Genomic DNA, 15305 nt, shown 5'->3' with positions numbered 1-15305 from the left:
GGAGGTATTCAGGAGTGAAGAGAGGGAGAGGAAGAGAAGGGGTGGCTATACTAGTAAGTGAAGAGATAGGTAAATGTGTAGTGGAGTGGAAGGAGGTTTCCTCAAAGATAATGGGGATGAAGGTGAAACTAGGAAAGGAGAAGTGGGTTTTTGTAAGTGCATATGAGCCTGGTAGTGATTAAAGTGTAGAAGAAAGGGAGGCTTTTTGGATAGATTTAAATGAGTGCATAGAGGGATTAGGGAGGAATGTCAATGTAGTAGTATTGGAAGACCTTAATGCTAGGGTAGGAAATGAACCATTGGGAAATGTGGAGTTCCAGGAAAGAATCGTAGTGAAGAGTTGATGGTGGTGATGTGTCTAGAGAGTTGATGATAGCAAATACAGTGTTTCGGAAGAAAGTCAAGCATAAGTACACATGGGAGAGGGTGGTGGATGGAAGGGTGGTAGATAGAACATTAATGGACTATGTAGTGGTAGATAGGAGTATAATAGGAAGAATTAAGGATGCACATGTGCTAAGGGGAGAGTGGGGGAATATCAGATAATTTTTTGGAAGGGAAGTTGAGAGTGGCGGATAGATGGAGAAAGAGGAAAAGGACACAAGGTAGGGAGGTGCTTAGAGTGAACTCTTTAAATGAAAAGGAAAAGGAGGAGTACAAGAAGAAGCTGAAGGAGGAGTGGGAGGGAGTGAAGGATAGACTAGAGCTAGGAGTGGAGGAATGGGGATGGTTCAAGGAGGGAGTCACAAAGGGTGCAAGGATGGTGTATGGAACAAGAAGGACAGGAGGAAATAGAAGGAAGGGTAGTGAATGGTGGGGTGAGGAAACAAAGAAGGTTGTAGAAGATAAGAAGCGAGCTTTCACAATTTAGTTACAAAATAGGATGAGGGAGTCATATGAAAGGTACAAAGAAAAGAGAAGTAAAGCACAAGGTAAAGAAGGCAAAGAGGAGAGCAGATGTGAAATAGGGTAAGAGTATGACAGAAAATTTTGAAAGTAATACAAAGATGTTTTGGAAAGAAATTAAGAGAGAAAGAGGAGGCGAATCAAGTAGAGAAGAAAAGGTAAAAGGTGTAGATGAAGAGATGATAATGGAAGAGAAGGCAGTAAGGGGAAGATGGGCAGAGTATCTTAGGGAGTTGCTAAATGTGAAGGAGGATAGGAAGGGAAAGGGAGTTGCAGTGGGAAGTGCTAAGAAAATGACCGTGATGAGTGATGAAAATGGAGGAAAAATAAGGAAAGATGAAGTGAAGGCAGTTCTTAAGATGATGAGAGCAGGAGAGGCACCTGGTCTGGATGGATGCCATGCAGAATGTCTAAAAAAAGGAGGTACAGTGATGGTGGACTGACTGGTGAGGTTATTTAATGTTTGCTGGAGAGAGAGTAGAGTGCCACAGGACTGGAGGGGTGCCTGTATAGTTCCACTTTACAAGGAAAAAGGGGACAAGTGTGAGTGAAGTAGTTTCAGAGGGATTAGCTTGTCAAGTGTAGTAGGGAAGGCTTATGGGAGGATCTTGATTGAGAGGATTAGGAGATGAACAGAGGGAGTGATTCGCGAGGAGCAGTGTGGATTTAGGACAGGTAGAGGCTGTGTAGTTCAGATTTTTGTGGTAAGACAGATATGTGAGAAAGCTATACGAAAAGGTAAGGATATTTTTTTGGCTTTTATGGATCTGGAAAAGGCTTATGACAGGGTAGACAGGAAGGCACTGTCGGAGGTATTGCAGATATACGGGATAGAAGGAAAGCTTCTAGGAGCTGTCAAGAGTTTTTACGAGAGTAGTAGAGCATGTGTCAGGATTAGAAATGGAGAGAGTGAGTGGTTTGTGATAAAGGTAGGACTTAAGTCAGGGATGTGTTATGTCGCCCTGGCTGTTCAACTTATATATGGATAGGGTGGTGCAAGAGGTGAATGCAAAGGTGGTGGGTCTGGGATTGGAGATGGTTAAAGAAAATGGAGAAAAGTGGGAGGTAAGCCAGTTGTTGTTTGTGGATGACACTGCACTTATAGCAGGATCAAAGGAGGGATTGAGGAAGTTGGTGACAGAGTTTGGGAGAGTGTGTGAAAGAAGAAAGTTGAAGATAAATGTGGGTAAAAGTAAGGTGAGATGTACAATGGGGTGAAAGTGGCAGCAGACTAGAAGTGAAAATTAAGGGAGAGCGACTGGAGGAAGTGGATAGTTTTTGATACTTGGGTGCGAATGTGGCAGGAAAGGGTGGAGTGGAGGTGGAGGTAGAATGTAGATTGAGAGAAGCGAGTAAATGCCCTGTTGGATTAAAAAGTGTAATGAGGAATAGACATTTGGGAATGGCTGCTAAGAGGAGATTGTATGAAGGAGTGATTGTGCCAACAGCACTGTATGGGGCAGAAACATGGAGCATAAGAGAGGAAGAGAGGAGGAGTTTGAATGTGTTTGAGATGAGGTGTCTAAGAAGTATGATACGGGTTACTATGCTGGATAGAGTGAGAAACGAGGTGAGGAGGAGAACAGGGGTGGTAAGGGAGATGGGAGCTAGGGTGGATGATAGAGTATTGGGATGGTTTGGACACATGGAAAGAATGAGTGAAGAAAGACTAGTAAAAGAGGTATGGAAGACAGATGTGGAGGGGGCGACCTAGGATGAGATGGATGGATGGGGTGAAAGGGGCTTTGGGGAAGAGGGGAATGTCTGTTAAGGAAGGACTAGAGAGGACAGAAGACAGGGGTGAATGGAGAATGGTTGTATTTCGATGTTGTTGTGATGCATGAGGTGGAATGGGTGGGGGAAGGGGGGGGTGAGGTAGTATGTGTGCGAAAAATTTGACGCAGCCCGAAGAGATTTCTCCCCGTCTTTTCCTTTTCTGCATGGGGGGATGGAGAGGGGGGGTTGCCAATTTAATGAAGCGGCCTTGCTGTGGATGTGCTGTGTCTTGCAACACTGCCTCTGACCCAGGGAAGTGGACAAGATGAAGGGATGTCCAGTCATCCAGGAGGTGCCAAGATAAGAGGGAGGATGGAGGGGAGTGGAGTGTATTAGGGATGGAATGGGTGGGAATTGTTTTTATGCCTTTTTCTTTTTGACTACCTCCCTTGTAAGGGGGAAAGCCTTTGGTATATGTATGTATAAAAGAAACTCAAAAAGGATACCTATAGAAGAGATCGGAAAAAGAATAGCTTCCCACACAGAGTGCTGGATATATGGAATAACTTAGATAAAGAAACAGTGTGTGCAAATAATATTCAAGATTTTAAGAAAAAAATTGATGCTGAAAGATACAAAGACGGGTCACTAGCAGCATAGCTCCCTTCCTGTGTAATACAACTAGGTAAATACATCCACAGTAAGGCCGCTTCATTAAATTGGCAACTCCCCTTTCTGTCCCCTCATGAAGAAATGGAGAAGACAGGGAGAAATCCCTTCAGGCTGTCAAATTATTTCTCACACATACTCCCTCAACCCCCATCCCCCACCCATTCCATCTCATGCATTACAGCATCATCCATATACAAGTATTCTCCATTCACCCTTCTTCTGTCCTCTCCCGTCCTTCCTCAACAGATATTCCCCTCTTTCCCAATGTCCTTTTTACCCCATCCATCCATCTCATCCTAGGTCACTCCCTCATGTTCACTCCTTCCACCTCTGCCTTCCACACCTCTTTTACTAGTCTTTCTTCACTCATTCTTTTCATGTGTGCAAACCATCCTAATACTCTTTCATCAACCCTATCTCCCAACTCCCTTTCCAGCCCTGTTCTCCTCCTCATTTCTCACTCTATCCAGCCTAGTAATCCCTATCATACTTCTCAGACATCTCATCTGAAATGCATTCAAACTCCTACTCTCTTATGTTCTATGTTTCTGTCCTATACAGTGCTGTCGGCACAATCACTCCTTCATACAATCTCCTCTTAGCACCCATTCCCAAATGTCTATTTCTCATTACACTTTATAATCCACCAAGGCATTTACTTGCTTCTCTCAATCTTTATTCTACCTCCACCTCCACTCCCTTTCCTGCCACATTCACACCCAAGTATTAGGTTATAAAGAAAGTAAAGTCGTTTTTTCAAATAATTACTTTAGAATCCTCCTAAGAACCAATCAATTGTTAATTTACATTAAATGTGTGTTCTAATGTGTTTTTGATTATTTCAGAATAATTATTATTAAATCTAAATCAATTTAATTGTTTCAACCCACAGGAAATGCATGTTAATGAAGAGCACTTACGACACTGTATGTTCTAAGAATACAAGAAAAGCACATTGGCAGCACAAGCTACAAGAAACATTTGTTCTGTCTATGGCAAACAATGTTTTGAATGTTTGAACATGCCAACGGTGGTTCACGAAGTTTTCTTTTGGAAACTTTGATCTTAAAGATTCCCCTCATTCAGGAAGACCAAAGTCAATTGATCAAGAAGCCCTTAAAGGTGCAGTAGAGCCCAACCCAAAGTCTACAAGTAGAGAATTTGCTCAACTGTTCAATACAACTCACACAAGCATAATTTCAAGCCTTCATAGACTAGGAAAAGTCTTAAAACTGGGACAGTGGGTACCACATGATTTGACTGACAACCAACGCAACCAAAGATGGACAAACTGCACATCATTGTTTCAAGAAACTCTAGACACCCATTTTTGGAAAGAATCATCACTGGGGATGAAAAATGGGTTCTTGATAACAATACCCAAAGCAAAAGACAGTGGATGAGTAAAAATCGAAGTCCAATGCCAGTTCCAAAGCAAGGATTACACCCAAGGAAGATCAGGCTTTGTGTATGGTGGGATATGAGAGGACTGGTTCACTATGAGCTATTAAATCACAACAAAACAATCACAGCTGAAAAATACTGCTCATAACTTGAAGATCTAAGAGCTGCCTTATCGAATAAAACACCAGCACTACTCACCAGGAAAGGTGTTGTGCTTTAGCATGATGATGCTAGACCATATACAGCAAGAATCACGCAGGAAAAAATTATGAGTTTCAATTGGGAAGTTTTACCATACCACCCTTTTCTCCTGATCTCTCTCCATCGGATTTCCATGTTTTTAGGTCTTTGCAGCATCATTTAAGTAATAAAAATTATGAAAATGATGACCAACTAAAAAATCACATAGATCTGTTCTTCTCATCAAAACCCACAGATTTTTTTTAAAAGGCATTAATAACCTGGTGAAATGATGGAGAGATGTCTTTGCAAATGAGGGAAACTATTGCCAAAATTAATAATCAATTAGATGTGATTTTGTAAAATAAAATACATACATACATATACCAAAGGCTTTTTCCCCCTACACAGGGGGTAGCCAAAAAGAAAAAGGCATAGAAACAACTCCCACCCATTCCATTTCCTATATATTCCACTCCCCTCCACCCTCTTATCTTGGCACCCCCTGGATGACAGGTCATCCCTGCATCCTGTCCACTGCCCTGGGTCAGAAGCAGCGTCGCAAAACACAGTACATCCACAGCAAGGCTGCTTCATAAATTCGGTGACACCTCTCTCCGTCCCCCCATGCAGAAAAGGAGAAGATGGGGAGAAATCCCTTCGGGCTGCGTCAATTTTTTTTCTCATACATACTTCTTCACCCCCCTTCCCCCACCCACTCCCCCTCATGCAGTCACAGCATCATCTATACACAACCCCTTTCTATTCACCCCTATCTTCTGTTCCTCCACAGACATTCCTCTCGTTTGTAATGCCCCTTTCATCCCATTCATCCATCTCATCCTAGAACGCCCCCTCATATTCACTCCTTCCACCTCTGCCTTCCACACTTTTTTTTACTAATCTTTCTTCACTCTTTCCTTGTGTCCAAACCATCCTAATACTCTTTCATCAATACTATCTCCCAGTTCCCTTTCTACCCATTTCCCTCCTCACCTCCTCATTTCTCACTCTATCCAGCCTAGTAACCCCTATTATACTTCTCAGAGATTTCATCTCAAACACATTCAAACTCCTTCTCTCTTTCTCTCTCATGTTCCATGTTTCTGCCCCATACAATGCTGTTGGCACAATCACTCCTTCATATAACCTCCTCTTAGCATCCATTCCCAGATGTCTATTTCTCATTACACTTTTCAATCCACCAAGGCATTTACTCGCTTCTCTCAATCTACATTCTATCTCCACCCCCAGTCCTCCCTTTCCTGCCACATTCCCACTGAAGTGTCTAAAACTATCCACTTCCTCCAATCTTTCACCCTTAATGCTCACTTCCAGCCTGCTGTCCCTCTCTCCCCTTGTACATCTCATCACCTTACTTTTGCCCACATTTATCTTCAGCTTCCTTCTTTCACACACCTTTTCAAACTCTGTCACTAACTTCCTCAATCCCTCCTTTGATCCTGCTAAAAGTGCAGTGTTGTCATCTCCAACCCCTGACCCACTACCCTTGCCTTCACCTCTCGCACCACCCCATCCATGTAAAGATTGAACAGCAAGGGCGACATAACACATCCCTGACGAAGTCCCACCTTTACCTCAAACCATTCACTCTCTCCATTTCTAATCTTAACACAAGCTCTACTACTCTCGTAAAAACTCTTTCCCTCCTCTGATCCTGCTACAAGTACAGTGTCATCTGCAAACAACAGCTGGCTTATCTCCCACTTTTCTCCATTTTCTTTAACCATCTCCAATCCCTGATCCACTACCTTTGCATTTACCTCTCACACCAACCCATCCATGTATAAATTGAACAGACATGGCAACATAACACATCCCTGACAAAGTCCTACCTTAACCTCAAAACACTCACTCTCTCCATTTCTAATCCGGACACATGTTCTACTACTCTCATAACTCTTGACAGCCCCTAAAAACTTTCCTCCTATCCCATATATTTGCAATACCTTCCACAGTGCCTTCCTGTCTACCCTGTCATAAGCCTTATCTGGATCCATAAATGCCCGAAAATCATCCTTACATTTTCCTATAGCTTTCTCACATAACTGTCTTACCACAAAGATCTGATCTATGCAACCCCTACCTGTCCTAAACCCACACTGTTCCTCACCAATTACTTCCTCTGTTCCTCTCCTAATCCTCTCAATCAAAACCTTCCCAACTACACTTAACAAATTGATCCCTTTGAAACTACTACACTCGCACTTGTCCCTTTTCCCTTGTAAAATGGAACTAAACAGGCACTCCTCCATTCCTCTGGCACTCTACCCTCTCTTAAACAAACATTAAATAACCTCACCAGCCAGTCTACCATCACTGTACCTCCTTTTTTCAGACATTTTGCATGACATCCATCCAACCCAGGTGCCTTACCTGCTCTCATCATATTAAGAACTGCCTTCACTTCATCTTTGATTATTTCTCCTCCATTTTCCTCACTCATCACAATCGTTTTTTAGCACTTCCCACTGCAACTACCTTTCCCTTCCTATCCTCCTTCACATTTAGCAAATTCCTAAAATAATCTGCCCATCTTCCACTTACTGCCTTCTCTTCCACTATCATCTCTCATCTGCACCTCTTACCTTTTCTTCTCTACTTTATTCACCTCCCCTTCCTCTCTTAATTTCTTTCCAAAACATCTTTTTATTGCTTTCAAAATTTTCTGTCACACTCTTACCCCATTTCACTTCTGCTCTCCTCTTTGACTCCTTTATCTTATGCTTTACTTCTCTTCTCTTTTCTTTGTAACTCTCATATAATTCCCTCATCCTATTTTGTAGCCAATCTGTGAAAGCTCGCTTCTTTTATACAAATTTCTTTGTTTCCTCATACCACCACTCACTACCCTTCCTTCTATTTCCTCCCATCCTCCTTGTTCCACACACCATCTTTGCACACCTTTTGACTCACTCCTTGAACCATCCCCATTCCTCCTCCACTCATAGTTCTACTCTATCCTTCACTCCTCTCACCTTCTTCTTGTACTCTTTTTCTTTCTCATTTAAGGGCAAAAACTACTCTTTCGGTGACTCGCTGACAGTTTCATTTTCTGTGGCCGTATTTTTCCATCTAGAGCATTGATTTTTTTGCAGCTTAAAGATTACCTCGTGTTGTACCTGTGGTATTATTTTCATTTTTTTTTCATAAAAATTTATATATTATTTTTAAAAAGTCGTACTTTTTTTAAATATAGACAAAAAAATCGTATTCACAAAAAACTATTCTAAGAAGAAGAGTCATCTTGGTTTGAGAGTTAAAAGACACCCAAAAGAGCAATACTGTATATCGCCACTTGCATATCATCAATAATAAGTTCACAGAAAAAAAAGTAATCTGAGCAATTTCTGTTCTCAAAAAAAGTACCTAAAAAAAATCGTATTTTCTATGAGCTTTTAATTAAAAGGAATTATAATATGCAGTTTTAAAGAAGACTGTTTTCTAAGTGTTATGCTACAAAAAAGAATAAAATCGGAGCAATAGAATTTTAGATATAGAATTTTAAACTTTAAAAATTAAGTTTTGAGAAAACCGCACTTTTATGTTCAGGTGACAATGTACAGTACAATAATGTTTTTTTTTTTCTAATACAACAATGTGTCATGTGTCCTTACCTAACACTGATGATGTTCAAGAGGTTATACTTTCAAGGAAGCTCATTTAGGTCACCTCAGGTCACTTATATTGGGAAGGTGTGCTCACACTGGATTTTCCTCGAAGTTTATATAGGCACCTGGTCCCCTTTTTTTTCTCTCATAATTACATTTCATGAAAGTATATGCAATGATGAAGGAAAAAAATACTATTCCCTCAGAGGGAAGGGCATCATTGGGCGCCACCCAACTCCTTGTCGCCAGGTTAGGCCTAGACGTCAAAGGTCAAAGCCGCCTGGCTGGTAATCTGCAGATGCAGACTCTTTCGTTCTTATGGTCCTCTTCTTCCGTGGCTGGCGTGGAGATTTTCTGCTCATGTCCATCTTTTCCTTTGTTCTTCTTGTCTCAGCAGTAGAAGGGAAGCCTATATGGGTAGTGAAGCGAGTAGATTCATATCCCAGGTTGTGGTTGAGTATGGTGAGCTGAGACATAAATATCACCCTGTTCAGACCTGCAAACTTTGCTTTACTTTGATGCAGCCACAGCTTAGAGTGCAGGCCTTCATTTCTGTTTTGAGTGTGGCCTTTCATGCATCTTTGTAGCAGGGCTGCAGTTGACAGGTCATGGTATATTGCCTTCACATGTCGATGAATACTTCTCTCTCTCTCTCTCTTTTTTTTTCTCTCACACACACGTGCACTGACTCGGAGAAAGGGGTAAACATACAGCCGGCAGCGTGAAAACTATCGTCCCACACTAAACAAAAAAAAAAAATACAAAAATAAGACAAAAAAGAGGCATAACATTAGATATTGAAGATATATGGCATCAGAGTTTAAATACCCAGAGCAGAGTCTAGTAGGCATTTAATTTTTAAAACCCACCACGACGCTCTAACGTCTGGCAGCGTTACGCACCTAACGTACTAGTATTTCGTCGAGCCACACAAATATTTTCAAAAAAATTAATATTTTCGACCGAAAAAGTAGTTTTTGCCCTTAAGCAGTTCACTCTAAGCACCTCCCTACCTTTTGTCCTTTTCCTCTTTCTCCATTTATCCTCCACTCACTTCAGATACAAGATAATAATATCAAACAAAACATAGATGACACTCCCTCTTTCTCTAATGGAGAGAGGGAAGGTGCAATAAAGAAATTTATAAACTACTATATGAAAGGCCTAGATAAGATCTTGAATATGCATCTAAAACACCTTGGCCTAAATGTAATAAAGGCCTTGGGTACTTTCAACCACTCCTGGTTGTTCAACAAAGTTCCAACAATCTGGAAAAGTGCACATATAATACCAATATCATAACAAAACAAAAAACATTTGTAAACTCAACATCATACAGACCAATCAAGTTACTATCCACCATATCCAAGTTGACAGAAAGACTAATTGCAGAAACATAACTAATCTACCCAACTCCCCACACCTACATGGATTCAAGGAAGATCACTCCACCAGCACACTTCTCACAAATATTACACAAGTGTTGGAGGGGTTTAACAAGATAGTATCAACAACAGTCATGGTAGCCATAGACACAAACAAGATAGACCCGAGGCAATGGATTGATGATTGAAAGACACTAATTCTATCCAGTTGCAGTTAACTACTGTATTATTGCCGTTTTTTGCAGGAAACAGTAACATTTCAGACCCTGAATACTATCTACAAACAGCAGCTCCACTGTAGTATCTGAGAGTTGAGTAATATTATATTCTACTTGTGTATTAAGATGTAGTGGGTAAATAAAGATGAAAATTTATGAACTCAGCTGATGGTTTGTCTAATGATCTATGAGGCTCTGAAGAAGGCATTAACCTGAAGAATAAAACCTCATTCTTCTATTGCCCAATCTATCCACATGTTATGAACATCCCACAAGCCTATGTGAACATATACTAATTTATGTTTTTCTTCAGATACATACTACGTGATGCTTGGGGATGCCAACTGACTTGGAATATCAGTGAAGGTTGCTTTCTTCGAGGACATCCAATCCAAACTACTGAAGAAAAGCATAACCATGTACTATTAGGGACTAGTGTTGATGATACCCTTCAACAACTGAATTCAAATACAGAAATAAGGGTGAATCCAATAGGTGGAGAAACCAGTGGCATTACTAGTGACCATTGCACCGTCCAGAACTTCTTTGTAAATAATTAATGATCCCTTTACTACCTAAATCTAATTAGTTTAGTAAAATTTACCTTGCGTTTCTTTCTCCTTACTACTGTGCAGGGCCCTCACATGGGGGGGCATATGCCCTGGGGCAGCATTTAAGCCATTGTGCCAAATTACTGGCACCCTCTATGGACTACAACACACAATGGCAAAATTCCTGTAGCTGGCCTTCCTGTTCCTGAGGCCATGGACAATCTTGAGCAGGTCTCCTTCACCCCTGTTTTCTTCTTGCAAAATTACACAAAAAGGAAGCCCCATTTCTTCAGTCTGTCAACAACAAATAATTATACATACATACATATACCAAGGCTTTTTCCCCCTTACAAGGGGGGTAGCCAAAAAGGAAAAGGCATAAAATCATTCCCACCCATTCCATCCCTAAATACACTCCACACCCCTCCACCCTCCCCCTTCCCTCTTATCTTAGCACCTCCTGGATGATGGGTCATCCCTGCACCTTGTCCACTGCCCTGGGTCAGAAGCAGTGTCACAAGATACAGCACATCCACAGCAAGGCCACTTCATTAAATCGGTGACCCCCCTCTCCGTCCCCCCATTGCATAAAAGGAGAAGACGGAGAGAAATCCTTTCGGGCTGCGTCAAATTTTGCTCGCACATACTACCTCACCCCACATCCCACAACCCATTCCACCTCATGCATCACATCATCATCCATATACAACCATTCTCCATTCACCCCTGTCTTCTGTCCTTCCTCAACAGACATTCCCCTCTTCCCCAAAGCCCCCTTCACCCCATCCATCCACCTCATCCTAGGACGTCTCCTCATGTTCACTCCCTCCATATCTGCCTTCCATACCTCTTTTACTAGTCTTTCTTCACTCATTCTTTCCATGTGTCCAAACCATCCTAATACTCTTTCATCAACCCTATCTCCCAACTCCCTTTCCACTCCTGTTCTCCTCCTCACCTCCTCATTTCTCACTCTATCTAGCCTAGTAACCCCCATCATACTTCTCAGACACCTCATCTCAAACACATTCAAACTCCTTCTCTCTTCCTCTCTTATGTTTCATGTTTCTGCCCCATACAGTGCTGTTGGCACAATCACTCCTTCATACAGTCTCCTCTTAGCATCCATTCCCAAATGTCTATTCCTCATTACACTCTTTAATCCACCAAGGCATTTACTCGCTTCTCTCAATCTACATTCTACCTCCACCTTCACTCCACCTTTTCCTTCCACATTTACACCCAAGTATCTAAAAATATCCACTTCCTCCAGTCGCTCTCCCTTAATGCTCACTTCCAGTCTACTGCCACTTTCACCCCTTGTACATCTCATCACCTTACCCACATTTATCTTTAGCTTTCTTCTATCACATACTCTCCCAAACTCTGTCACTAATTTCCTCAATCCCTCCTCTGATCCTGCCACAAGTGCAGTGTCGTCTGCAAACAACAGCTGGCTCACCTCCCACTTTTCTCCATTTTCTTTAACCATCTCCAATCCCTGACCCACCACCCTTGCATTTACCTCTCGCACTACCCCATCCATGTATAAGTTGAACAGCCAGGGCGACATAACGCATCCTTGACGAAGTCCCACCTTTACCTCGAACCACTCACTCTCTCCATTTCTAATCCTGACACAAGCTCTACTACTCTCATAAAAACTCTTGACAGCTCCTAGAAGCTTTCCTCCTATCCTGTATATCTGCATAACCTCCCACAGTGCCTTTCTGTCTACCCTATCGTAAGCCTTTTCCAGATCCATAAAAGCCCAAAAAACATCCTTCCCCTTTCCTATAGCTTTCTCACATATCTGTCTTACCACAAAGATCTGATCTACACAACCTCTACCCGTCCTAAATCCACACTGTTCCTCACCAATTACTCTGTTCCTCTCCTAATCCTCTCAATCAAGATCCTCCCATAAGCCTTCCCAACTACACTTAACAAGCTAATTCCTCTGAAACTACTACATTCACACTTGTCCCCTTTTCCCTTGTAAAGAGGAACTATACAGGCACTCTACCCTCTCTCCAGCAAACATTAAATAACCTCACCAGTCAGTCCACCATCACTGTACCTCCTTTTTTTAGACATTCTGCATGGCATCCATCCAGACCAGGTGCCTTACCTACTCTCATCATCTTAACAACAACTGCCTTCACTTCATCCTTCCTTATTTCTCCTCCATTTTCCTCATTCATCACTCTCATTTTCTTAGCATTTCCCACTGCAGCTATCTTTCCCTCCCTATCCTCCTTCACATTTAGCAACTCCCTAAAATATTCTGCCCATCTTCCCCTTACTGCCTTCTCTTCCATTATCATCTCTCCATCTGCACCTCTTATCTTTTCTTCTCTATTTGATTCGCCTCTTTTTCCTCTCTTAATTTCTTTCCAAAACATCTTTTTATTACTTTCAAAATTTTCTGTCATACTCTTACCCCATTTCACATCTGCTCTCCTCTTTGCCTCCTTTACCTTTTGCTTTACTTCTCTTTTCTTTTCTTTGTACCTCTCATATGACTCCCTCAGTGGCGGATTAAGGCTCGTGGCCCTAAGGCAAATTTCAATATTTTTTTAAAATATGGCCTGAACTAATGATAAAATTTATATTATTGTACAATAATAACAAATATCCATTAGTAAACATTTATTTCTAAAGAAAACCTTATCAATTTTACATATGTTAAGGTAAGGTACTACTACATACATGTGTTTTTGTATACATTATTAAATTTTCACTTTTCTTGCTTTGACAGTAGCAAACTCATCAATCATGGAACTGAAGTCAGTTTTGGATAGCAAATATTTTTCAATGCACAGAAGTGCCAACACACCAAGGCGGTGCTGACTCATTGTGGATCGCTTTACATCCTTAATTCGAGTAAGCTGGGAAAATGACCGTTCACCAGAGCAATTAGTAGCCATCAGTGACAAGTAAATTCGCGAAGCCACTTCAGTGTATGGAAATGCAGTTGAAATTCCAGTTTTGTGCATTAATTTGAACATAATTATGTTGAGCAATACCTGTTGATGCTTCTTTGCTACATTTCTTCTTTGTCTGTTCCTTATACCAACAGATAAACTGACAGAATTCTGAATAGAAGTCTGAGGAAAGATCACTTGCATACACACCAACAAGTCTTTCAATTGCAGCCACAATATCATCAGACATTGATTCAAACTCAGTCAGAACACCAAACCTCTGCTGCATGGTTGAATATGCTTCAATGCGTTTTTTCAAAGCACTGTTCAGTTGATCGATGATGACATTAAAAGTGTTAACTTTAAATTTCTGCTTTCCTGTCATACTTTCCATAGCATCTGCAGCACTTCCTTCACTAATATGCTTCTTGCATTTAGGTATTCGGCGTGTTTCACTTTCATACTTATAAGAGCTGTTTCCACAACGGTCAGAAGCTTTCTGCTCATAAATGTCAAATTTCTCTCTGCAATCACTTATGAATTGAGCCAGACTCTCCAAAAGACCAATAGCAGTTCAATGGTAGCACTTTGCAGCAAGTTGCTGCATTAGTTGAAGCGCTGCAGAATGTCATTCCAAAGTTCTTTGTCACAATCAAAATGTTTTTGGACTGCCAGAAATGGCATGGATTTTTTTGTGGCCCTAAGGCATGTGCCTAGTTTACCTTATGGTTAATCCGCCACTGGACTCCCTCATCTTATTTTGTAACCAATCTGTGAAAGCTTGCTTCTTCTCTTCTACAACCTTCTTTGTTTCCTCATCCCACCATTCACTACCCTTCCTTCTATTTCCTCCTGTCCTTCTTGTTCCACACACCATCCTTACACACTTTGTGACTCTCTCCTTGAACCATCCCCATTCCTCCTCCACACATGGCCCAGACGGAATTGCAAACTGGATACTGAAGTAATGTATGGAAGAATTAACTGACAAAATATATAATATAATTAAATCCTCACTTAAAGAAGGAAAAGTACCATTGGACTGGAAAAAGGCAAACATTGTACCAATTTATAAGGGAGGTGACAAAGAAGATCCATCTAACTACAGACTGGTCTCACTAACAAGCACAATAGCAAAAATTTGTGAAAGAGTTGTCAAAAACAGATGGGTTAAATACCTGGAAGAAAAATCTATACTGAACCTAAATCAATTTGGATTCAGACAAGGGAGATCATGTACAATAAATCTGATCTGCTTTTACTCAAGATTAGTAGACATAATACAAGAAAGAGATGGATGGGCGGACTGTGCTTTTCTGGATCTGCAAAAGGCATTCAATAAGGTACCTCATAGGAAATTAATAAGATAGAATCAAAGAGTGGCATCAGAGGAAAATTATTGGAATGGATGAAAGACTTCCTGATTGGGAGGAAAATGAGAATTGTGATTAGAAAAAAATTCTCCAACTGGGAAGAAGTAAAAAGCGGTGTTCCGCAAGGATTGGTACTGGCCCCGATTATGTTCGCCATATACATTAATGACATGAAGGTGTGGAGTGCTATATGAATTTTTTTGCAGATGATGCAAAATTACTTAAGAAGGTAAAAACGGAAGAGGACTGCAACTCATTGCAACAAGATCTGGACACTATATGGGATTGGACTCAAAAGTGGGAAGTGAAATTTAATATAAAGAAATGCAGTATAATGGAAT

General features: G+C 41.1%; 1 protein-coding gene across 1 annotated transcript in view; it reads left to right on the top strand.

Annotated features, from left to right (window-relative positions):
* LOC143033813 (uncharacterized) overlaps positions 1–10716 on the top strand; it is a 67365-nt gene extending 56649 nt beyond the window's left edge. The window contains exon 5 of the mRNA XM_076199316.1: positions 10427–10716. Coding sequence (XP_076055431.1) covers positions 10427–10673 — 247 coding nt within the window. The 3' untranslated portion in view covers positions 10674–10716. The remainder of the gene's footprint in view (positions 1–10426) is intronic.
* Positions 10717–15305: the final 4589 nt, after the last annotated feature.

This window comes from Oratosquilla oratoria, chromosome 16, assembly GCF_046742065.1.
Source record: "Oratosquilla oratoria isolate Oo_2021 chromosome 16, ASM4674206v1, whole genome shotgun sequence".
In the NCBI taxonomy this organism is placed as follows: Eukaryota; Metazoa; Arthropoda; class Malacostraca; order Stomatopoda; family Squillidae; genus Oratosquilla; species Oratosquilla oratoria.
Note: the sequence above shows the minus strand (reverse complement) of the source record. Positions and strands in the feature narration are given on the sequence as shown.